The sequence below is a fragment of the Hippocampus guttulatus genome, chromosome 21 (genome assembly GCF_054856545.1).
Source record: "Hippocampus guttulatus isolate MCC_2025c chromosome 21, RoL_Hgut_1.0, whole genome shotgun sequence".
NCBI classification, from domain to species: domain Eukaryota; kingdom Metazoa; phylum Chordata; class Actinopteri; order Syngnathiformes; family Syngnathidae; genus Hippocampus; species Hippocampus guttulatus.
This window is the reverse complement of record NC_141281.1, coordinates 2,667,068-2,692,192: the sequence shown is the minus strand read 5'-3', so window position 1 is coordinate 2,692,192 and position 25,125 is coordinate 2,667,068. Positions and strand designations below refer to the sequence as shown.

Sequence of the window (25,125 nt, the reverse complement as noted above, 5' to 3'; positions counted from 1 at the left end):
CGTCCCCAAAATGGCTTGTACTTGGACCGCCCCGCTTCGGTCACGTGAGCCTCTGCTTAAAGGAGCTTGGCAATTACTGTCGGCCGTTATTTATTATTATTATTTTGGTCTTGCTTTTCCCGAGGAATAAGTCAGCGAAAATGAACCGCCGCGCGTCACGTTCCGCGTGGGAAAACGCATTAGGCTGGTTGTGTGTTTTTCAACCCGAAAGGACACTTTTACCCGGCATATCAAACCAGTAATAATCGCGCTTTGGTGTGTGACGTCTGATTTGTTTTGTTTTGAAATGACGCTTGACAAAAACATTTTGAACATACGAGATAAACAAATCAACTTTAAGCAAAAACGTCTAAGTTGATTGGTTGTACAATGATAACACTGTGTTCCTGTCCTTACGCTTCGTGGACGGTTCAGAAGCTTGTGTCACTTGCTCGTGAAACTTTGACAAGAAGCAAGGGGATGAAATGCCGGACGCCGGACCACCGAGCTACGTCCCAAAAGGAGCTTGAACGTCACCCACGAGTCCACGCTCGTCGCGAACACCGGGTGGGGTGCATCGATCGCGCGAATTCAAATGAAAAATCACAAAGGGGGAACATTTAGGACTTTTATTTTTTTCAAAACACAACGAGGCTAAAAACATGCTGATGAAGTGCTGGAAAACATCATCATCGTCATCATCACATCTGACTGGCTTTCTCTGCGCTCTTGGCTGCGTCCTTCAGCTTGCCAACCATGTCCTGATGATGAAAAAAAGAAAAGGTATCGCTTTGAAAAAGAATACAAACAGGGCAGGCTGCAAGTGCCATGAAGCCAGAGGAAAAAATGGCCTTCTAATGAGTTGCTTTTTTTTTCTGGAAGAAGTGAAGCGGTTTAAGGTGGACTGTTCGGTTCCGGTGCATACCTGTAACTGCTCCATGGTGCAGGTAAAGGTGATATCCTCGGGACTACCTTTATTCTAACCAAAAACACCAACATTTCCTCATTACTCACGTAAAAAAACAAACAAAAATAAACAACACATGAGATGCATGTTTGTTTGTTTCATTACCTGCGTGTTGAGCGATATTAAGTAGAAAGGCTCGTTGACCTTGTCGACCACTCCATTCTGCCGTGGGATAAAGCAACATTGTGAGATGGTCGTCGACACCGCCGCCGCTCATTATTTGTATCAAATCGAGAGGCAAAATATTTGGTCGCATACCTTGACATGATATTGGAGGCGCCATGACACGTCAGTAATGTGAGCTGGTTGCTTTCCAATGCTATGAAAACATACAAATATTAATTTTAAAGCCATCACTCCCTCATTTGCATTATTGATCAAGACATATAGTCTTATTGATTGATAGTTTCTATAGACTTAACAGACATTGACGGATAGGTTGTCAGGAAAAACGCAGGCAGACATGAAAGAAAAGATTGAAACAATCCCTCATACTGGATGTAGATGGTATTTTCTGCTTCATTTGAATAACAACTAAACAAAAAAAAAAAAAGATGAAACCGCTACAAATCTCTCTCAACAGCGACATAATGGTATACATGTGCAAACATAACCGTAACTGGGGAGACCTGCAGCTTGACGTCACCCTCTTTGCACATTTATATCATTTTGGAATCAAATACATCATGTATCAACAACACGTGTACCGGATCAAAGACCAAATTCTCATAGATTTTGTGCTGACATCAGTTTCATATTTTGTGTTCATACAGTCATTAGCAATCAAATGGAGAGCGTGTTGCCGCACCTTTGGCTAAATTGTCTCACGAAATGGTGTCAGGTGTCACAGTGGATTTTGCAACTGATAGTTCGAGGACAAAATTATTGCTGTTTTCCTTACCTTCTTGGAACTGAAAATTCAAGATTCAATTGAATGAAAAAAATCAAATAAAATAAGACACCATCATCAAACTCAAAACATTCTTTGCATGTGACTGAGACATGTTGTCCCAAACGACCACGTTTGCTCATACTGGCGCTAGTTTAAAGTTATCCAAAACAGAACAATGATTGAGCTATGACAAGCCCAAATATCTCCAGTAGCAAATCCACATGAATTCCTGTCCAAGGATTTTTATTTGGAAGATGCTAGTTTCAAAAAACTTTTTTTTAAACTTTCAGTTGTGGAAAATGGCTAATGGGTGCTCATCTCAGCTCACAATGTGCTATTCTCTTCTAAATCAGAACACTACTGCTGACCATATGAAAGAAGGTGTCCAAACTAAGGCCCGGGGGCCATTTGCGGCCCACCCTCCATTTATCAGCGGCCTGCGACATGACCCGCAAAAAATTATAATCCTAAAAACGACAGACAGTTGACATGGGCCGCCTGTTTAGTTGTGTGTGTGTGTTATTTGCAAGGCCACGAAACGTGTTCAGATCTGGATGATGCAGTTCTACCTCCTTGAACCACCAAAACAACAATTTGCTCTCTTCACCCATCACTGGTGCCCTGCCACGAGCTGGCGACAGTGCAGGGTGTACGCCGCCGCCACTTGCCCAGTCAGCTGGTATCAGCTTCGGCTCATCCGGACCCTGACCCTAATGAGGATAAGCTGTGTCGAAAATGCGTGGACGGATCTTTCTACGGCTTACCTTGCCAACAATCGTTCTAACTCCTTTTTGTGCTTCTGTGAAGAAAACAGAGAAGATAAAATACAAGGTATGCAAGGCAATGATGAGGAAATGATGTGCTCTTCACCTGATAGCAGCTATAGAGGATTTCGATTCTTTCCAAACTGAACGACAGATCCTCGAGGCAGGAGCTACAGGGAGAAAATGACACTTAAATATATGTAAAGTGACAGAATGCAAGTTTATGATTGAACTTCTGTCCATGAAATTTAGTTCATTTAATTCTGATTTGGCCACGTAGAGTTGATTGTAGAAATAAACAAGGGTGTATTCCCTGAACACACAAGTTTTTATACATTTGCTGTCTGAAGCGCACTTTCTTAACAACTTGAGCACAGACAAAATCAGCTATCAATCGGCTTCGGAGTTAATGGTCTATTCACATTCCACGCCACGCTGTCACCAGAATGATTCCACATTCAATCAGATCAGATGGAGTGTTCTTTCGGGCGTAGTGTGTTCATTTATCTGCCACGTTTACCTGATCGAGGACTCATCTGCGTTTTGCCTGACCGCCTCCAGGATGAATGTGGTGGTCGCGGCGTGTATCCGTTTCAGCAGGACCCCCTCAACTTGCTTCAGTTTGGGCTCCTCTGAGAGGACAGAACCCGGAAGCGGGACGTGACGTCAACAACAACAACGAGCAGACTGACAACAAAAGACGGTTACGCTGCGGTGAGATGCAGGTCGGCGCTCCCCTCGCACTGATTGACGTCTCGAATGGAAATCAATGATGATTTGCATGCGTAAAAACCTTCAGCTGCATCACCCAAACCGTGTGGAGGGGAGTTTTGTTTGTACGAGAACGATTGAAAACATTTGGCGCCGCTACAGCGAACTTAACGCTAATTAGAAATCGATGCATGCTTGCCCCCCCCCCCAGAAAAAAAAACACGAACGACTTGGATTCACAGCGACCGATCTTGACTGTCGATTTGTCACTGTTCACACCTACTTCCGGGTTTGAATCCCATTAATGTAACGCGAGTCACAGACACGCAGCTTTACATGGAGGGGTCTCCCCTGAGCGAGAAGCGGTGGGAGACAAAAGAGTGTCTCGCAGCTCACCCAGCAACCCCGCGTCTCGACCGGCAGACAGCAGAGAGCGGAAGCAGACGTCGACCAGAGCCGGGAAGGTGGCGTGGTCCACGGCGGACTCGTCGCCGAGAGACCGGAGCCCTCTCTGCACGGAATCCGACAACTCCATTTTGAGGGAGGGCGGGGCCAAAGAGACACGTGACGGATCAGCTGACAGGCTCGTCGTGGGGTTGGGGTGCGGGGCGACAGCGATCACACGCCGGGGAATCCGATGCTGCGGCTCTTTAGTTCAAACAAATAAAAACATATGAACATTACAATACAAGTCTTTCCACTTCTGCCTGACATTTCTGAGGTTGAGGATACGAATCTCACCAGGAATACTCATTGAGGATAAGCAGTTTAGCAAATGGATAGATCAGCTTTGCAACTCTACATGAAAACCTAAAAACACTCCAGAGACTTTATTAGCTACACCTGCCAATGGCGTGTCATAGAAAATATAACATGTTAGATTATAAAATGTCTTTCACTTTGGAAGCACGTACGGCATTTTTAAAATTCGAACCAAAATGTGAGATGATGTGATTTACCCCCCCCCCCCCACACACACACACACACTCAGCAACAGATCACTTGTAGTTAAGATTTAAGTGATGGTATATATATTCTCTTTTGGGGGGGGGGGGGGGGCGACTCTCAATCATACTTACGGACAAAAGTGTCAAATCCATGTCCAGAGAGTAGAACCCCTTCCACAGTTTGGCTTCACGTACAGGTGCCTCAACTCAACCAGGTGACGTCTGTCGCTAGAATACACATCAAACTACAGGCACACAAATACACTCGTTGTTCAAAATCATACCAATAAAAGCGTCAAAAATATATTCATGAAGTTGAGCATTGGTTGTGGGAGTGTCGTCCTGTCCGTGGGAGTTCCTACGACATTTGAACGTGACATGCTATGCTCTTGAGCAGTATACCGTGTCACATTTTGTACATGACAAGCTCTATATTAAAACAACAACAAAAAAAAAGTCTCATGCTCAGGGAGAGTGAAGAGATGGGGCTTGGAGTCAAAAGGTGGCGCGGTCTGGATGACAAACGGCTTGCGAGCGAAGCTGATCAATTCAGAAATTTCCAGTGCATCTTGAGTTTCCAACTTGAGAGCTATTTCATCAGGCGGAGTTAGGGAGGTCCCTAAACGCTTCAATTTACCATACAACGGAATGAAATGCATGGAATGGCTGGGTTAAGAAAAAAAGGCTGGAAGACTGACCTCAAGATGGAAATTCCCTTTTCTGCATCAAGTGATGTTCTTCCTTAACTAATCCAGTGAGCGTTTAACTTGTTTCTCAAGTTGTAGATTGCCCAAAATAATTATTAGTTGCTAAATCTGCACGCTGTAATGGTGTCTTATTCCACGAGTTGTTGGTGTGATTTGCACCTTCAGAACTTTGTCCAAAGTTCAGTTTTTGCTCTTTTGACTACGCCCACATCTCCACCGGGGTTTTATTTTCACGTCTTCTCAGCTTTCTGCTGAGCCAAAGCGCGCCCGCAAACGCGATTGATTAGTACACAAAAACGGCATGTTCCCACTCGCGTGACACATCGCCATTCTTAAATGATTCTTCATTAATTTGAAAACAAAAACCTGCAACGTTGTCCTAAGCGTGAGGGCAAATGACGGTGAGATGAGCGTGGACTATAATTGAGACCAATAAAAAGATGACTGCCCTCCTCCGAAGTCTAAAAGGTAAACTGCGAGCCTTTTATACGAGGCACTGAATTTAAGCACTAATAAAAAAAAAGATTTCATTAGGCCATGATGTCCTTCTGTTACTGACAGTAGGCCAAAAAACCCTCGAGTGTTTTGAGTTAATGAGATAATGCCATCATAAATAAACGATGGGTTGTGCAAACCGATTATTGAAAAATATATTTTGATCATATATTTTTATTTATTGTCCTGTGACAATTGTTCACACCCCCAAAAAAAAGGTGGGAATAGGGTTTGAACGCAGCAGTAGCATTTACCAAGTAGAATGACAGTTTGTCGACGTGGGCTATTTCATTTCAATCCATTTGACTTTAGTTTCTCATCTCCATCAACAATGCGTACTGACGAAGAGGGTGAAGTATACTTGCAAAAAAAAACGGTATGCTACTCTATGGTCTGCATTTTACTTTTCTTTGGCCATACACTCACTACTAAATAATCTAGTAAACGAGATACTAAATCCGATTTTTTTTTGGCGAGTGCAGTGATCACGGCAGGCTACTGGAAACGTTTCCACCTCTCTAAGGGGAAACCAAATGATTCGAAAGAGCTCCTCTACGCCACCGCATAGGCCACAACGCCACACACACACACACACACAGACGCAACAAACGCACTGTCACATTTAGCAAGTCTTGAAACGAATAACCAATCGCTAAGAGCACTTCTAATAATAGGCTAAGCGAAATTGAATCCACCGGGGGTACAGAAAAAAAAATAATTCATTAGTTTACGACGGAGCAGCGATATAACTACAAGGCTGTCTTTAGCACTAAACTACGCGAACATGTAATCGCCGTAATTTGAAAAAAAAATTCCATAAATATAAATCACTAACACAGGTGGGAAAAGTACATTTGGTAAGCAACACACGTGATGTTGTGTGAGTGTGTGTGTCTTTTATGCTGCCTGCGTGCCATTTCATGGAAAGCGCTCGCTGCGTCAAATGTGCAAACGGCGATTGGAAAGATGACATAATAATGAGCATCTTGGCTGTCAAGGCCCCATTGATCAAGTTAGGACTAATTCAAACATGTCTCGCAAGCCTTTAGGATATTCGGTGACGTTCTTCGTGATCATGTGATGATATAAGGAAGACACCATCCCGGAGGTCACCCCGGGGTCATCGTCTTGCTCAAGAACGCGCCCAACAAGACGGCTCGCTAGTTAGGCAGATAGAACATGAGGAATACTCCATTGAGAGATCGCTCAACCAGCAAGTGAAAAAGAAAAGGAAAATGAAAGTGAAGGAAACGAGACCAAAATCAAAGCAGGAAGAATAAAGATACAGTTGTTGCCCTACATTCAGGAATAAATGTAGTCCAAGTATACAACAACAGAATTCATCCAAGAGGGAAGTAGATGCGAGCGATATGACATATTGATGACACAACCAACGGGTAGTGTATGAAAAAAAATATTTAAATGTGCATATAGCGTGCGTGCATGATAATGCACGTTGAAGTCATATTTGAGCAATGACTACAATTAAGAGGCATAGTATAAACAAACAGTGGTGTGAACAGTTGAACGGTGTCATATTTGGGGGGCATTGGGATGTCGAAACATTTCGGTGTGCTCTGGGCGGGAGGAAGCGCGCACTGACGTGAAACCGAGTGGGCGCCAGGTGGCAGTGTTGGGCGTGTCATGAGATCTGAGGGGAACAAAGAAGTCAGGGAATGAAAAAGGGGCTGAAGCTTTGTTTTTGACGAGACCTAAATTCATGCATATACGTCTCATATATTATTGGACATTTCTCCCTCTGTATTTCTTTTTTGGTTTGTTTGTTTTCAGCCTGAAAGGCAACTGAATGTTGTTTCGGATCATTAGAATTGGGCTCGATGGTTATTGATGAGGTCAGTCAACAACATATTGCCCGTTGGAGACCATCAAAGCCTTTTGGATTCTATGCGATTGTCACGACAGTACAACGATTTGTCATCATCTTCAACAAATGATACATGCCTTAAAAATGGACAGAACGTGTAACAATTACCTGGGGGTGTAAACTGTTTGCCATTTCTTTGTGCTCGATAAAACCCCACTCTTTACGCTGGACAATATATCCAATATCAAATAATGTTAGTATACTTTACATTTAGGTATTTCATGATATAAAAAAATGTATTATTTCTTATTTTGTTGTTTAGTATTGTCTTCGATGGTGTTAGGTTGCACGTCTGATTTTTTTTTTTAATGGACTTTTTAAAGAATATTCCTCTCCATCAGATTGAACAAGAGAACAAAAACGCGCGTTAAATTACATCCAAAATGCTGTGCGCGAGTGTGTATATAATTATATCTATTTATTTAGTTAGTTAGTCAGTCTGCGTGCGTGTTTCTCGGAGCCAGCAGCAGAGCAGAGCCGGCAGTTCCTGCTCCACTCTGCCGGGGAAAAGCAGCTTCCTGCCGGTCGTTGCTGCGCCCCGCGGCCGCGGAAAGTCGCTCGATCCTCGGCTGGACACCCGCCGAAGGATCGGTTATTGTTGACGCCGAAAACGAACGACTGGCAGCGGAGGAACACGCCGGCATGTTCGTGCGCGCATCCGCGGACCAAACGTCTTAATGAATACGTGCAGCGTTTGCTCGTTTTTCCCCAAGTCGACGCCATATTCTCGCACGTCGCCCTTCAGCTCGCGGTCTGCCTGCCTCACCGCCTCGCGTTCCGCCTTTGGTTGGCGTTTCGATGCCCCCAAAGTTCATTTCGATCTGTTCAATGTGCTGCAATCGTCACGTTTAGGAGACTCCAAATATTATGTTCAAATGGTGCCTGACCACGGGTGAAAACCTCAGACAGTGTGCCCTTTGTAAAATCTAATTCAGCTCTAGAAATTACGTGTGTGTGTGTGTGTGTGTGGTTGATTTTATGGTAAACGTATGTAAAGTTGCAATTCTCTCTATATATTTATATGATTGAATGTGTAAGAACTCGTAAAAAGTCTTATAAATATATAAAATGAAATTTTAAAAACTATTTACAAATGTATATGCAGTATGTGTGTGTAATATACATATATATATATATATATATATAATATATACAGTATATATACACACACACATGCGCGCACACACACACACACACACACATGCTTATATTGTATATATACAGTATATAGTATGTTTTATGTTGAGAGGGAAGAAATTTCATCTGTGCGATATATTACACATCCGGTACATTTGACAATAAAGTTTATCCAATCCAATAAATGCACATACATAAACACACATATCTACGCATATACGTATAACCATATACATACATAAATACACACACACATTTATACTTCATACATGCACAGTACACATAGTACACAGACTCTGTAAATATATACCCCCCCCACACACACACACACACGCACACACACACACAAAGTGAGGGAAAGATCAGCAAGCCTAAATTAGAAACACTTTACAATCAGGCACTGCAACGGACGGCCCGAGGCTTCCTGGTTTCTGTCTACTCAAGTGGGATTGGGGAGGGAGTTCTTAACCCTGGATCAACTTTCATGTGTGTACTCCCAAAGAAGGATGTCCCTTTGTTCCATCAAGGCCTTCCTTGGTTCTACGTGAGCAAAATTGACGACACATGACCATTTCGGACAGATTCCTCTCCAAGAGGACACCGAGATCTTTTGGCAATTTAGTGGAGAGTCATGCCCAAAAAAAAAAAAAAAAATCAATAAAACTTAATTTTGTGTTTGAATGCGTTTTTCTTCTTTCCACGAACCAAAATTGTTATTATAAGAGCAATTCCTAGTTACTTTCATGGAATCCTTGAAACTGTTCCCAAGAACAGGTTCAATTGCTGTAGCCGTGAGCCAATTCGACATTATTTTTGATTATTGTTGCGTTTTCTTTTTTGGAACAAAATCCAAGGAAATCCTTCAGAGAACAATCTCCAGAGCTTTTGTGTTTGTTTTCCAGCAGTTCAATCATGCTACTTTTGGGATGATATTAAAAAAACTAAGGCAGGAGTAAATCAAGCAAATTCATTCTCTAAACCACACATCTGTTTTGGTTTGTTTTTTTGACAACTGGCAAAACCTTAGTTCTCGCAGGAAAATCCTCCGACAGACAGCTTTTGTACTAATTACAGGATGTTTCATGTATAAATTCGACTGAATCGTCACGAGAAGAGGCTCAAAAGGAGCAATCCTAGATCACGTGCTTTTACATTTGGGCTTGTTAGTGTGGTTCAATTTGTAGAAATCTTTCTGAACTCTTGAAAGAAGTCTCCGAAAAAAATCATTGCTAGAAAGATCCAACGTATTCTACATCCATCAGGTCTCTGTTCCACAAAGTTATGTTTTGTGAAGAAATCATCAAAAATAAATCTAAATCCTTTATAGTCTGTCGGATTTTTAGAATCTCATCCATAGTTACAAAAGCAATGCCTTTCGTTTTGTTTGAAATCATCGGAATTCTTGGAAAAGCACCAAGCTGGCAGCTAAGTGTTCTCCTAGTCACTTTTGTATGAAATCCAGAGAAATTCCATGTTCGTATGTTCTGTGTGCCAACTAGATTTTTTTTTCCTGTACTGTTGAATGGACTCCATTTTCTTTCGTCAGCTGGCTGCGCAAAAACCAAATGGCGGACGTCGAGTCAACTTAAAATATGTGCCTGGAGCCAGATGATTTTATTCTGTGCAACCACTTGGTGAAAGAAGATGGAGCAAATCCAACCCAAAACTTGTTGGAGGGGATATCCTCGGTCGGTGCACAGAATTAGCGTGTGGTTAACACGCGGCGCATTCAAGTTGTTGCTTGCGAATCGTTGGAGGACTTTCAGACGGCTGCGCCACACGTGCAAGTTTCTTTCCTCAATGGAAGACAAATATGGCCACCGATGTGGAAAGAACACGAAAGAAAGGGCCAGAAGTGTCAATCTTCACCTGACTGGGAGCCTATTATCGGGTGAGAGAAGAGACACAAATGGCCGCCAGAGCGAGCGGGGTGAACGCAACCAGCGGCCGCGAGGGAGACGGAGCGCGCGAGGCGGCGTCCGTCCCATTCGCCGTCGTGATTAGTGGTCATTATTATCCAGGCTGCTCGAACCACCGCACTGGATTATTCCGCAGTGAATCGACACGCTGCCGCTTGAGCGGCGAGCGCTTTCCCGTGCGCGCCGCAACAAACAGCAAGTCTGATTTCATTTCCGAGCCTTTCTGTCATGCCTCCCATTGATTGGCTGCTGTGCTTTCGACTAGAACCTCTCCATTGTCAAGACCACCCTGCTTTATTTCTCGGGCTCTTTACTCCTTTGTTGCACTGTGCAGCGATGCAGTCGGGGGGAGGGGGGGGTGCAGACCTCCATTTGACATCTACGTGCATTTGTATGTACCGGTGTCCATGTGCGCGTCTGTAAGACTCGGGGGCGCGGCGGCAAGCTGCATTCTGATCCATACTAATGTTCATTGATAGGAAAATCAATGGCACATTGATGCGGGTCTCGGCTCTCGCGAGGGGGGAGGAAGTGTGAATACGACGGTGAAGACACCAAGAATGAGGAAGCAAAGGATTAGGCGGCGACAAAACAAAACGAGAGAAATCCCGCGGCCTTCTCTTCTGCGCGTTCGCCGACGTCCGAGTTGAGATCCAAACCGAGACGCGCAAGTACAAGTCCGCGCAAACTATTCTCATTTTCTCCAACTGCTCTCGAGATTGCACAAACAAGCCTCAAATGGAACCTTGGAAGAGAGAGAGAAAAAAAAGGAGGACTGCAAGGGGAAAATCAATTTTCCCAGAGAGATACCAGTTGGTCTAATGGAGCTTTGAAAGAGGAAGTGGAGGAGGAGGGTGGGGGTGGTGGTGGTGGTGGGGGGCATCTTTTTCCTCTTATTACCTCCCGTAGCCTCCTTGGGCAGCCTTCAAAACTAACATCGCTGCAAAGGACTCGCTCGTCTGACCTTTCTCGGAGCAGCGGAGACGCTCCTTCCACTCACCACCATTCAGACGCAGGGGGCCCGCTCTAAGAAAGCCCGTCACGGTTGCGCCTAAATGTGGTAAGCGAGGTCAAAAACAACAACTCCTCGGTCCCCAACCTGACCTTTTGGAGATGGAACTCGCTGCTATCTCCGGAAACACTTTCCATTTGGCAAAGATGACTCACTTATGCCGTTGTGTGTCACACAATGTTCAATTTCTTGAGTCATGCTTAATCATTCATCAAGTGGACATCGGACGTCACGCTGAATGAAAAACATCGGCAAAGGTTTCTTCCGTCGACTCGACTCAACTCAGCTGTGTTCCTCGAGCGCTTGAAAACAACCACCGCTGTACGCAAAGCGCCGTACAGGGAGCAAAAAAGAATTCATACAACCAACAATAAAACAAGAAATGAATAACGACGACGGTAGAAACTTCAAAGCAAGTCTCATGCCCGCCGAGTCAAAAGCCAAAGAATACAAACGAGTTTTGCGACGACTCTTAAAGATGGGCGGCGAGGGGGCTTAGTTGTCGCTACCTCTAATATGGCGCCCGGTCGGCAGACCCGAGGCATCGGGCGGGAGCGCCGAGGGGTGGGGTGGGGGGCCAGGCCATGTCAAGACTTGAAAACAAATCTGAGGAGCTTCCAAAGAAGTCTCAAAAGGGATGCCGGAGCAGGAGCGACGCGCTCTCTCTTATTCCAAGGAACAAACCGCTTGCTCGTCCCGTCTTTGTATGATTTTCTTCTAATTGATGGCTCGCTGTGACAATGAGTGGAAAAAAAGCCAGAGGGGTTTTTGTGTTGTTGTTTTTGTGGAGGCTGCTCACAACTGCAACGTCGAAAGAAAAGGAGGTCCAAAGCATGCAAAGCAGTGGCCGGAAGCAAGAAAAGCTCATGCGGCAACTTTGCTTCGGAAACCGGAAAGCTTGTCAATGTCATTCGATTGGACCAAAGGGCGACTATTTTTTTCTTCCTACGGCCTCTCCTCTGGCTCTTTGTGTTCTCCTTCTCTCGGGCTCCTCTCCGCCATCTCTTCTCTTCGGGGCCCGGGAGGTGAAAGTGGCTTCCATGGTAACGGCACACACTGTTTTTTGCCAGCACCTCTCACTTCATCACAAGCTGTCGATGGCTGTGATTTGCATGCGCGGACCCTCCCACCCTCCGCCGGTGCCGCAGGCCCCCCCGCGTCCTCAGGTATTTTATGTCGGACGCAATTAGCATCGCTTACGACTATCATAGCGCTCCCACTTGACGGATTTGCATCCCGCCCCTCTCGTAAGCCGCTTGCGGTTCACCACAGCTTCGTATTAAACCCTGAATATTTGTATATTTCTATGTTCATGTCATCACACCCCCCCCGGCTCCGCGAACCAATCCCAATCGACACTTTAACCGCCGACATATCGAACAGAATGATGACGGCTTCTTTTGACCCAAAGCAGCCTCCACCAATTAGCAAAGTGTCTATGCGTGTGTGGAGCGAGAGGGGGAGGGAGTGTTTGGGCCAGTCGGACCTCCTGCAGGGCAAAACGGGTGGGGTGGGAGGGTACTGTAGATTCCATACCAGGAAATCCATGAGGGCCGGGGGCCTCGTTGGGTCCGGCATGCGCGCACAGAGCAGCCGCCGTGTCCCTTCTGAACAAGTCCTCATTAGTCATCTTTTTTTTTTTAAAACACAATCAGCGAGCGGGGGCAAGAACGTTGCAAGCCGCCCCCTCTGGAAAGGCACCATAACCTTAGCTGACACTCAGGGAAAAGCGCAGAAAAAAAAAAAAAGACAGTGGATTCATTTTAAATTGGCTGCAGAGGTTTTTTTTTTCCTCAAGTTTTTAATGTGTGACCTCAGTAGAATCGCTGAGTTGCGCGTGCCAGGGGTGTCACATTTTGGAAATGGGTACAGAAAAGACAGAGATAGCAGAAGCGAGAGAGGGAGAGCGAGAGAGAGAGAGCGAGAGAGGTTAATTTGCACATATTAGAGAGGGCAGGATTTTTCATTAAAAAGGGATTGAAGTTGATATATGCCTGTGTGCTCCTGACACACTGTACTCTCTGATTGTGTTAAGTCCTTGACAGAACAAAGGATTGCCCCCCCCCACCTCTCACTTTTTGCTCCCTCTACCGTTCCCTCTCTCTCTCCCAGACATCGGGAGGAGACGCGGGGACATCAGTGTCACGTCACCCTCGCCTCCGCGTGAATCCTTGCATCTCTTCCTTGTCACCGACAGGAGGTGCAGGCTAGGCGGCCACTTCATTGGGAACACCTGCTCGACCGCCACGCAGTCAAAGACGCGGATCGAAAACCGCGCCGAATTCTGACCGTCATTCCCTTCGTTGAACACTCCACGTTTCATCAAACCTATCCATTCGCAAATGGGCTGGCATTGGTTTATCCCTGCATCACTGTCCATAATGTGGTCATTTTCGATATTGCAGAGTCTCGGGGAGCTTCGGTCTATCCCGGCTGACTTCGGGCAAAAGTCAGCCGGGATAGACCGATCAAACCCTCAAAGCTGCAAAGAGACGATTCAAAGTCGACCTATTGCATGCTATCAACAATCGTCAAAACTGCAACATGAAGCGGCCCCGAGACGGACGGATCAACCCTGGTCAATAGCGACGCCCCACGAGATTGTCAAGCATTCCGTGTCATTGCGCAGACGTACCTGATGATGTGGACATGGGAAGCGACGATCACAACTGCTCCTCGCCTATTTGGGATCGGCCATTTTGGAGTCATACCTGACCTTTCACCTTAGCGAGCACAGCCCACGGACCTGTTTGGCGCACACAAAAAGGGGAGGTATTGATTGGTGATAGCTAGAGGAGGGCGGGACTTGATAAGAAGGCCGTATTTGATGTTTGTTCTCGAGCAAGAAGTGAGATGAAATCACAATGAGCAGTCTGCTCTGTCCTTGGCTGCGTCGCCACTTGAGGCTTTGAACGAGTTTAGGACGACGGCTTAAGGGATGAGGCCAGACGAGGGCTGCTCTGCTCGGTCTGGCCCCCGGAAGAGCCATTGATTAACGCGGCCTCTAATGTTGCTCAAGGGCGTGTTTTTCTTCTTACGCGCAAACCAAGGTTCTTACCATCCCAAGCTTTCAGATGCCTCATTCCAATCGCCGACCTTTGTGTTTCCCATGCTGTCGACTGAAAGGCATCCATGCATGTTTGTGCCCCCCCCCCCTGAGAAACATGAAGGAAATACCTAGAATGCGCACACGCTGTTAAATGGTTTTTGCTACTGCCACCGCCTCCCCTGCTAGGTTGTTCCTACACACACACACACACACACACACGTGGAGTCACGTGTCATCCCAAGAAATAAATCATCACTGAATACAGTGACTGACTACATCATGCTTGTAAGTGCAAATTGGATGTACCGGTGAGATAAGTGCCAATTAGAGGTAGCAGTGAGGTGCAGCTGTGCGGCAGGAATGCCACCAATATGCTCGACGCTTCACACGTGCACGAAATAAGTGTTCACATGTGTCAGCCGCGCAGACGAGCGCGGGCGCGCTCTCTCTTTTGGCGCTCACGCGGACGCCGGTGAAGTCCAATCTGGTGAAGGTGTGGTTCCACCAAGCGCCAGGCGCGTTTGCATGAGAGGTCATGTACGTTGACCGGTGTGCGCGCCGTCTCAAGGGTTGGGAGATTATGCAGACAAAAGGTGCACCTGGTGCTTTAGATTGAGTTTCTCTCCTCCCCTTCCTCCCTTTCATACCGCCTTTCTCTTCCATCCCCCTCTCCGCATCTCCTCCGGCCATTTCCAATGTCACCATGGGACTTTTAAAAGATTAGCTTAAAGATCTGCGCCGCTAATAACTGTCGACAGCTCAAGAACGAGGGAGACTCATGGAAACTGTTTTCTTTCTACTCCTTCCAAAAGTCTAGGTGCCATCCTTTTTTTTTTTCTCAATCTCCCGTCTCCTTGTGTGTTCTGGTATTTGGTCGTAGCGCCATGCGGGGGCACCAATGGCAGACTTGTATTTGCCTTCAAAGTACTGATTGACAAAATCCGAGACACATGAGTTGAACAATTTTCACATTTTAGATATTTCCTTCTTTTTTTTTAGGGGACCTAATTGCAGCCTTTGCAATTTGAAAATTGCCTTCTATTGCAATGTTATAATATGAAGTTGTAATATAAATAACAACATTGCAAAGTTGATTCATTGTTCTGGGTGTGGCTTCCACACAATATTTTGCATTTTATGACAAAAAAAAAAAGACGTTTCTGGGTTATCTACATTTGTGGTTGTCCTGTTGTAATCACCATTATGCAACACACTTCTAAGAAATGTCTCAAATATTTTACAAGGAACATTGCTGTCGTGCAATTCAACTCTGCTCATTTTCCTCTTCTTCTAACTTTTTCTATCGTGTCTTGTTTCTGAGCTTTGAACAACAGATTCGGGGATTAAAATTCAACTTTGTGCTTGATGAAGGCCTTACCTTTAGGAAATCGAGTGTAAGAATCTTCACGTCCCAAGAATAAGCGACGACAACATAAACTGAATGTGAATGGGTTCCACTTTCCCGCTGCAACAAAGAAGGAACAATTGTCAATATTAGGCAAGACCGAGCAATTGCCATACCCACTTTGTAAAGTGGCGCGCACCTCCTTCTGATCCACTGCAGTGTCGCTAAGCGAGGCGCGGTCATTCGTAAGCTGTTTTTTAGATGAATGCGTGGAAAAGTGTAAGGATGCTCCCACCTCCCGCGGCTCCTTCCCTGTTATTTATTAGATCATCAGAAAAGGGCACGCACACATACATACATGCACAGGTGGGTGCGTGGAATCAGATGACAGCATTTTTTCCATATCATCATGCGTGTGGAACCCGCTGCTGTTTGATGAATACTAAAATGAAATTTCTCAACCTGACAACACTGGCAAAAAGGGGGAAATAATTAAGAACACATCCCTCTCTGCCCATCGTTCATGTGGCGGTGCTGTGGCGTGGACACGGACACACACACACACACACACACACACACACACACACACACACACACACACACACACACACACACACACACACACGAGAGTCCCACAGCATGCGAGGCCTGGAAGAGTTCATAATGAGAATAGAGCCTCACGTACGGCCAATCACTTGGAAGTAATTATCAGTAATGATCTGCCTGTGACTGATCTATTTTTACTTGATGATCAAAAACCAGAGCTCATCTCACATCTATATCCCGTCACATTCATTATAGACCCGCGGGCTTACATTCATCTCTGCCATCACCGCCTGTCCACACATGGAGTACCTCGCCACTCCATTCACTGGGATGCAAGAAACAGGATTATAACATTGGCCAATCGTCAGTTGCCTCAATCCATCCGTTTTCTATCACTGACTTCACGTGAAAGTGAAACTACACTGTGGACAAAAAGTGAATTGCACCATTTGAATATGTTCATCTCAAAAGGTTTGTTTGTTGCCACATTTGCAAAACATCAAAAATAAATATAAATAGGGAAAACGTGCGTGTAAAAGAAGAGCGAGGGCTTCTGGTCGATTTTAATTGAATTGATACATAATTCAGTGGCTTTCTGTTTGGGGGGCTTGGGGTGGTGGGTCATGTGGTTTCACTGCCCTCCTGCTTGATGGTCCTCAAAGCAGACAGCAGGTCGCCATGAAAGACAGCAGCCATGCGTCTTATTCCCACCGCCATGACGGATTTAGAGTACTGTAGAACACACTAATCTGCTATTTGGAGTGGCTGCCATACCAACGTCAACTCACAGCTCACTGATCATGAAATCAACCTTCGTATTCTTTCAAACCTGGATTTTACAGATTCTTGGTTGACTGTGAACTCATCACACGGTCAGCTATGCGAGCACAAGCTTTTTATAACAAATAACAAACAAATAGCGCAGGCGTTAATAAGGTTACTCTTATTATTCATTCGCAGTTGTTATTTTCGCTTTTTTGTGGTAACGTGACGAACGACGGCAATCGTGATGTGTTTGCCCCAGGGTGCAATTCCCTTCCGAAAGGGGAAAAGCAGACGACACAAAACCGCACAACGAAGTCACGTTTATGTTTTTGTTTTGTGAACTGCCGAATTAAAGCATATTTATTCACCCGCCGGTCTCCAACTCACCGATGTTGTTTCGCGGATTTTCTCCGGTCGGTTATGCGAGCCGGAGTCAGCGGGTGAGAGACGGCAGGCTGTACCGCGCGGGGCGTCACTCTGCAGGCAGGCTCGCCGAGGAAACGCCGCCGAGTCCCCCGTAGGACGTCGCTACTTGCCCGGAGCCGAGACGGGAAGCTTTCCAATCGCACTGAAAATATAAATTCCATTCACACGAATACGTACACACCTACATGAACATTTCCAATTCATAAATGACCTGAAAGTTGACATGTGTGTTTGTGCGTATGCGTTGCGTGCACAAGTCAAACCATTTAAGAAAATGTTGTTAGTTTAAAAAAAATCTTTAAATGAGTATGAGACTCAATCTTCTTGTGCTACCATGAAACGTTTTTGTCATACGTTTCTCTGCTTGATTTCATGTTAGTTTTTCAGCTCTTTCTGCCAACAGAAGAAATACTGGATATGCTTTTTTAAAAATTTCCGGTGTTATTATTTCTTGGGCAGGTTTTAAAAAATGCTTTTCGTATTTAAAACAAAAATTTCACTTTAAAAAAATACATTTGATCAAACATTGTTTTCTGTATCAAAAAAAAAATATCGGCTCGATGGGAGGTATGGTCGGATGTGTGTGTACGTGTGAGCGCATGAGTGTGTGCATCAGCAGAATGTCACTTTGCAGAAGAATACAAGCTGTCTGAGAACGAAGAGGGATGTAGCAGGAGCCTGCTGCTTCTTTTCGCCACCATTATCCTACAGGAGAGGGACCTGTGGGGGGGGGGGAATCACACACACACACACACACACACACACACACACACACACGGTTCCCTGGGAATTGCCTCAGCTGCCCCGCCCCCCCCAAACGCTGAGCTTGTCCTCATCCTCTTGCCTCGATAGACCCCAAAGCTTTATCTGGCAGCTCTGGTTCCTCAGGGCGCCGTACTGGGGCCCCTGGCAGCTGACTGCAGGTTCCCAGCCAGGATTAAGCCTCTTAATGACAGCCACTCTGTGATGATTTACACTGCATTACTGTACACACCAACGGCCACCTCGTCTTGCTAATGGTTTCTTACTCTTGAGCCGCTGCCCCCCCCCCCCGTATTTATTGCTCTTTGCTGCCTCAATTTGAATAGATGATCGAATTCAATAATGTAGCTACATTAACCAAAAATCTTTCCCCAAATGTATAGAAGTTACTCATGGCACCACAAACGTTTTTACTCAAGGGATTGATATATTTAATTGGAGGATTGGAGGTTGGTGATTTTTGTGTAATAGTGGAGAACAACTTACAACAGACCAATGTGGTTAAAAATATAGGATCTGCTTTGAAAAGAATTTGTCATATTTTAACAATTGTCATAAAAATCATCAATGGACGCTTCAGAGAGACCCCTGCAAAATGTAAGGAGGGCTGAATCAAACAGATAACGTAACACCGCGAGGCTCAATAAACACCGTTTCGTACCACAATTTACAATGCCGTGACGCTGCACTGCATCATATCGAGAGTATTTATGAATACATGGCGTACTTCAGGCTGTGTGGATCTAAAAACGATGGGAATAAATTCTGTCCAATGAGCAGGCCTTTCAGAACAAATCCAATTCGAGGTCCTGACAATTCAGACATTAAGCTGGTCATTTAAAAACAGTAAGAGATCAAATATGCATCAATATGCACAAATGAATACACCCAAACGGATTTGTTGGAAAACCTTGAGTTTCATTTCACAATCTGGATAGTATGGTATACTATATACTCCACTACAAAATAGTCCCACAAATGTGAGCAACTGACTGCAAATGTGATTTGCCAGTACGCAAACACATCATGGTCACGCAAGTTGATAAATCAAAACATTTTTTATTTTAAAATACATTTGGGTTTTCTTTTTTAAACAATTGGAAACGCTTCCACGCATGCCTTATCGTAAACAAAACAAAACTGTTCTCGTGTTGATTTAGTTTTCAAATGAGATGTTTTCATTTATGTCAAGCGGTGTATCGAACTTCACTTTTGGGTCACCGTTTTTCACAAGTCAAAATATTGGAGACAGTAGTCACAACGATGCGGTGCAGTAGTACCCCGCACACTAGACCTGCAAAAATCATGTCAAATCAATACCTATTGGACACTGTTCAGTAACAAAGTATGAACACATTGTATATTAGTAAATACAGGATTGAATACGATTGGACGCCGGTATACCTAATGTGATTTGTGTCCGTTTCTTAGGCAAATGCGCCTTTCCCCTTCGATTAGTTTGTGGCACGTTATACACATCACCATCCACAGCCACGGTGTCAGCTGAGCTATGTGGCCCGCACCGGGCTAATCATCGGGGACTTAACCCTCCCGCTTGAGGCCTTCAGGCAGACACATCTCCTGTTTTCTTCCACCGGGGCTTAGTCATGTTTTGACTTTGCCATCAGGCACCTGGTCAGGCGGCACACGGGGGTCCTCCGTCAGCCGGTACGAGCCCCCACCAGCCAGCCTGACTCCCCGCCAACCGAACTCGAGGGATGAGGGGGAAGGGAGGGCTGATGATGGACACAGTGGCTCTGCTGTGTTGGGAAGCAGCTTATAAAAGAGAAGGTCCGAGGTGGCGGTGGTGGTGGTGGGTGTTATTTAAACAGGCTGGCTTTGATTGACAGCTCTGATACTGCGTAAAGGCGGGGGAGGGGATGGGGCTATTTTGGGGGCAGTGACCAAGTGGTCGGTAAAGAGAGGAGAAAAGTGGGGGCTTGTTGTTGAATTCGGGTTACTTTGTGTGTCGTGAATGCAGGGGAGGTGTATGTGGTGGTGGCGGGGGTATCTTGGCTGGGTGAGGAAACAGTGGTGGAGGGGCAAAGTGAGCTTTTAATTACCAGGGCAGAAGCAGATGTAGCAGAGTGGTACCCCCACCTTTAACACACACACACACACACACACACACACACACACACACACGCTCCTTCTTAGCAGCTGGAAGTCATCAAACGTGTGTGTGTGTGTGTGTGTGTGTGTGTGTGTGTGTGTAGCATGCACATTTTGTTTTTAGGACAGCAGCCTTGAAACATTGTTTAAATGATGTTCAGTCACACTTGTGGCACTAAGTTGCACAATCGAGTGTGTTCCAATTTTCTCATCCTTTTGGTTACCACTGCTGCATTTTCATTCCCCACACATCTAACATAAAGGCGTTCAAGTTTTTTTTTTTTAATCGTCTGCGGTCGTGTCAACTGCCTTTAAATCAAATGGTGTTTATGGCCCCTCCAGAGAGTGGGCACTGTGAAATATTTTCACAGGATTTAATATGTTCTTTGTCACAAAGAACCACATACATGGTGACTAACCTCACTCGTGCTAGCATCGCATTATCACCATTGATGTGTGTGTGTGTTTGTGTATATATATACATATATATATATATATACACACACCTATTCAATAAAAATCAAGGTTGAAACGATACGTTATCCTTTACATTTGTCAAATATAGTAAAACAATATCTTTGTGAAATACTTGGAATCTCAAACAGATATTAAGCATTTTGTCAACGGATTTGAAAATATCACAAAACATTTCTACTCGAGTCGATTCTTCTAAATGTCTCACTTTTTTTTCACAATACTTCTCGCCTGAAGATTTGCTTCCATCCATCCATCCATCCATTTTCCGAAGCGCTTGATCCTCACTAGGGTCGCGGGGGGTGCTGGAGCCTATCCCAGCCGTCTCCGGGCAGTAGGCGGGGGACACCCTGAATCAGTTGCCAGCCAATCGCAGGGCACACAGAGACGAACAACCATCCACGCCCACACTCACACCTAGGGACAATTTAGAGCGTCCAATCAGCCTGCCATGCATGTTTTTGGAATGTGGGAGGAAACCGGAGTACCCGGAGAAAACCCACGCAGGACCAGGGAGAACATGCAAACTCCACACAGGGAGGACGGAGCTGGAATCGAACCCGGTACCTCTGCACTGTGAAGCCGACGTGCTAACCACTGGACTACCGGGCCGCCCGATTTGCTTCCAAGTGTTACAAATTATAGTCATTGAAACTGCGCACAAATGAGCACATTTATAAAATATGAACCCTTGCAATGCTACTTTGAAAGAAATGCATGATTTAACTTTCAGTGCCTTGGCACAAGAGGTTTTGTAGTGGCAGGTTTGTGGAACGTAGTCGTCGGAAAGTAAGACCGAGCTTTGCTTTTCGTACCTATAAATTTGTGAATGTCTCTTGTCAACCATCTCCTTGAAAAGACATAAGCCCGTTAGTTCATCCAGAGTATTTCTTTAATTTGTTATTTGAAAAACAAAGTCATTTCCCCTGCCCGTCATTTTTTCTTTTTACTTGTACAAACGGATATAAACATTTTGTGCACAGGTGAAAAAACACGGTGCCCTGGAGTATAAAACGTCAAGAAAAACAGTGTGAAACCTAAAAAAAAAAAAAAAAGAAACACAATGTCCCTGCACATATAAAAATAAATTAATACTGTGTGTCCAGTACCCCTCCAACACCCCCCCAATACAAAAATCACACATCCAAACTGATCCTTCATTGGCTTTGCTTCTCACCGATCGACCCTTATGTACACCACCAGCCAATGAGGAAAAATATCTATTTACATTTAAAGAGGTAAGAACGAACCCCACACCCACCCTTTAAACAGCTGCAGTCACACACTCCCCCCATCATGAACGATCAACATGAAGACGTGAATCAGAATCAAAGTCAATCAAAGGGCGAACGGGGAGCCAAAATAAGAACACCAAACTTTGCACAGTACGACAAGGAGATGTTCAATAGCAACATCTGCAAGACAAAACCATCCCACACCCGTGACATCAACACACAAATAAAAAGCACAATGCAAAAATGAGCTTGAATATTGGAGAATACGTATCAATAACATTTCCTGGTTTTAAGCGACAAGACATCAGTGTTTCATAATCGGTTGCCTTGGCAACACAGCTTAATTGCCAGCAGCATGAAGATAGCAGTGAGAGCGGGGTGAAAGTTTTAGGGGGGGAAAAAAAAAAAGAAAATCGCTTGAGCTCAGGCACTTTTAGCATCGACGTTGTTTGGCCGGTCCTGACTCTTGTGGATTTTTATTGGCCGGCTGCTGTCGGCCAGTTAGGTCCTGTGTGCTGAAGAGGTAGGTGCATCTAGGGGACTCGTTTGAGAAGGATGACCACTTCCGCATTTTGTCACGCATAGGTATGGTATGCTCGTTTCGTTGTCGCTCCTCCTGTGGACATTTGTGCCCTATGAAGCGAGCTCTCTCTTGAGCGGCCCCCAAAGGAGAGAGTGGTAAGCAGGCTTCGGTGGCGACGGAGCCAGACTTGGCACGAGGACACACAAATGGAGCTGCAAAAAGGCAGGGTGGCCATAGTGGGAACGTGCAGAATATCTTTGTCCTTTAAGGGACACTGCCGGACAGATGCCAAACACGCATCTGCTATATTCGAAGGGATTCCGCCGTTTTGTTTTTTTCGGACAAAACACAGTGTTTTTTTGCAAGCACGTGTGCTAAAAGGCCCCTGAGAGAGTGATGTAGCAGAAAGACCCGATCAGGTGGGAGGAAAAGCATCCGAGGGCTAACGCGCACGTTGCGACCTTTCTCAACTCGACGAGAACCCGATCATCCAAAATGACAGTTGGCCATTCAGCGCCGCCCATCGAATGACATCATGTCCCCGCGACTCCCCTACGGTGTGAAGTGTGCAAGCCCGTATCGTGTTCCGAGGCTCCCCGTGCAATACGTTGTTCTGTGTCGCTTTTTAAAATGACGGGCAAAAAAAAAAAAAAAAAATGGGGAAGGGGCATAGTCCTGTATTTGTCTGATCAATTGCAGGGATAATGACATTCATGTCCAAACACTACATGTCTTGTCTTCTCCTGCTGCGCAATTGCCTTCCTCCGTGTCCTTTTTTGAGGTATGCATGCAAGTGTACCAGAGCAGTTGGGGGCTGTTGATGGAGGAAATGTGGCCAGTGTAGGGCTGCGGCGGCTCTTGCTGCCATTAACTGCGAGAGCTGCTGCTGGGAGAACAGCGGCGCAAATAGAACACGAGGGGGCGGAGGAGGGAATAATGGTGTGAAAACGGTCAACATCAGACAGATAGCGAGCGCCATTGTAGACGAGAGACGAGGAAGGGACAGAGGAGTGAAGTCAATGCAAGTGCTCCTAAGAGAAGAGAGGACAACGCTTCAATCATTCATTGCATTGAAGCATCAAGTAGCTCATCGTGTGTGGCATACCGCTGAGGGTTGGGATGCCAGCAGCTGCTGGAGCTGCTGCTGCTGGAGGAGCCTCTGCTGGTCCGCCAAGCTGAGCCGCGCAGAACTGACAACGCGGGAAACGGAGTCGCAAGTTGGACACATTTTTCCTTACAAAGCAAATGAGTTTGAAACTTCCCGTCTGTCTCACCCGTTCTTACTAACTGCAGAGCTGCTACAGTCCAACATGCCAGCAAAAGGAAACAAGGGAAGAAAAAAAAAAACATCTATGAAGATCCCAAACAGCGTCACATTTCATTAGAGGTGGGCACGTCAGCCATCGTTCCGTCCTTATTTTAGGCTGGCCGAGTCTGTCGGCGGCGCAGTCGATCGGCGTTGAGAACGTACGGACTAAGGCCTATTGAATCTTTTGCTATTTGGATGTCGCACTGAACATTATTTCAGGACGACGTGTTGCTGACGCGAGTCGGTCGCAACACTTTGTAATGGCGCAAATAGACTGCGTGGCTCTCGCTGTGTGTCTGTTTTTTGTTTTTTAACGTTTGACCACGCGATGGACCGGGCCGCCCTAAAACAATGACTTTTTCAAGTGAAGTAAAGTGAGCATTCGGCAGCGTTGATGATTTTCACCAGGGAACGTTTGGGAGAGCGCAGAAAGCGCAAAATGAAGTTTGAAGTGAAAGATATGGAAGGAAGCGTTAGTGGAAGCGCGACAAAAATCAAGCCAGCGAAAACCGCATCAAAAAAATAGACAACGATGGTGACAACACAAAGGTCTGAAGTTGGATTTTATCGATATGATGTGGACTAAGAGGGGATGTAACGAGTGGAAAACAAAACCGGATAGCAGAGGGCAAAAGTGGGCTAGCGAGCAAGGATGCCTGCACTACCTGTTATTGACAGGCACGGTTGAAGCTCCCGTCGCGTGAGGGCTTCCGGTCCCCGCCGGCGTCTGGATCACTCCGTTCAGAGTGCCAGAGATGCCCCCCATGCCGAGCGCGCTTCCGCCGCCAAAGGCGCCCATCAGTCCAGACATGCTCCCCAGCCCGGCTGGGGTGGTCCCTGCGGCGATGATGCCGTTTAGCTGCGGCTGAGGTGGGCTTTGAGAAAGTGAGGGGGGGGTTGACAGGGAAGAGGTAGAGCCGCTACTGCTGTGGCCGCCACATGACGCGCTGTCCTAGAAGGAATACAGATACAGGCTAAACTATTGACCTGTTAAAACAGGTCAAACGCTTTAGTGTGCCCCCCAACCCCCACCCTCACACACACACAAACACCCTCGGCATAGTAAACAAGAATAAATTGATGCCATTTTCATTCCAACAGTGATTTACCTGAGCTGCCACAGGTAACGATGAGTCAGAGGCCATCCCCTTTACATCTACAACA

General features: G+C 45.7%; 2 protein-coding genes across 8 annotated transcripts in view; both read right to left on the bottom strand.

Annotated features, from left to right (window-relative positions):
* Nucleotides 1–594: 594 nt before the first annotated feature.
* On the bottom strand, nucleotides 595–17,624 carry commd3 (COMM domain containing 3). The gene is made up of 14 exons (XM_086102280.1): nucleotides 17,508–17,624; nucleotides 16,625–16,680; nucleotides 16,009–16,121; nucleotides 15,843–15,929; nucleotides 14,051–14,161; nucleotides 4,393–4,505; nucleotides 3,710–3,961; nucleotides 3,123–3,234; nucleotides 2,709–2,772; nucleotides 2,603–2,637; nucleotides 1,205–1,265; nucleotides 1,052–1,108; nucleotides 905–958; nucleotides 595–740 (listed from the first exon to the last, which is right to left on the bottom strand). The coding sequence occupies exons 7-14, from the start codon at nucleotides 3,846–3,848 to the stop codon at nucleotides 681–683; spliced, it is 582 nt and encodes a 193-aa protein (XP_085958406.1). The 5' UTR covers nucleotides 3,849–3,961; nucleotides 4,393–4,505; nucleotides 14,051–14,161; nucleotides 15,843–15,929; nucleotides 16,009–16,121; nucleotides 16,625–16,680; nucleotides 17,508–17,624; the 3' UTR covers nucleotides 595–680.
* A 4,144-nt stretch (nucleotides 17,625–21,768) lies between these two features.
* The window catches only part of mllt10 (MLLT10 histone lysine methyltransferase DOT1L cofactor), a 31,663-nt gene continuing 28,306 nt past the window's right edge, over nucleotides 21,769–25,125 (bottom strand). Inside the window, exons 16-20 of one of the 7 annotated variants that reach the window (XM_086101642.1) lie at nucleotides 25,071–25,117; nucleotides 24,627–24,913; nucleotides 23,927–23,950; nucleotides 23,758–23,842; nucleotides 21,769–23,683 (exon numbers count right to left, since the gene is read on the bottom strand). In XM_086101642.1, coding sequence (XP_085957768.1) covers nucleotides 23,669–23,683; nucleotides 23,758–23,842; nucleotides 23,927–23,950; nucleotides 24,627–24,913; nucleotides 25,071–25,117 — 458 coding nt within the window. In that variant the 3' untranslated portion in view covers nucleotides 21,769–23,668. Of the gene's footprint in view, nucleotides 24,914–25,070; nucleotides 25,118–25,125 lie in introns of all 7 variants that reach the window. The other 6 variants (XM_086101643.1, XM_086101641.1, XM_086101645.1 and 3 more) reach the window with 6 other exon arrangements.

Excerpts from the sequence above, each read along its gene's own strand:
- commd3 (XM_086102280.1), bottom strand. The coding sequence starts at position 3,848 with ATGGAGTTGTCGGATTCCGTGCAGAGAGGGCTCCGGTCTCTCGGCGAC. Across the intron at positions 1,109-1,204 it reads GCCTCCAATATCATGTCAAG|AATGGAGTGGTCGACAAGGT; the intron begins GTATGCGACCAA and ends ATCCCACGGCAG. Across the intron at positions 741-904 it reads GCACCATGGAGCAGTTACAG|GACATGGTTGGCAAGCTGAA; the intron begins GTATGCACCGGA and ends TTTCATCATCAG.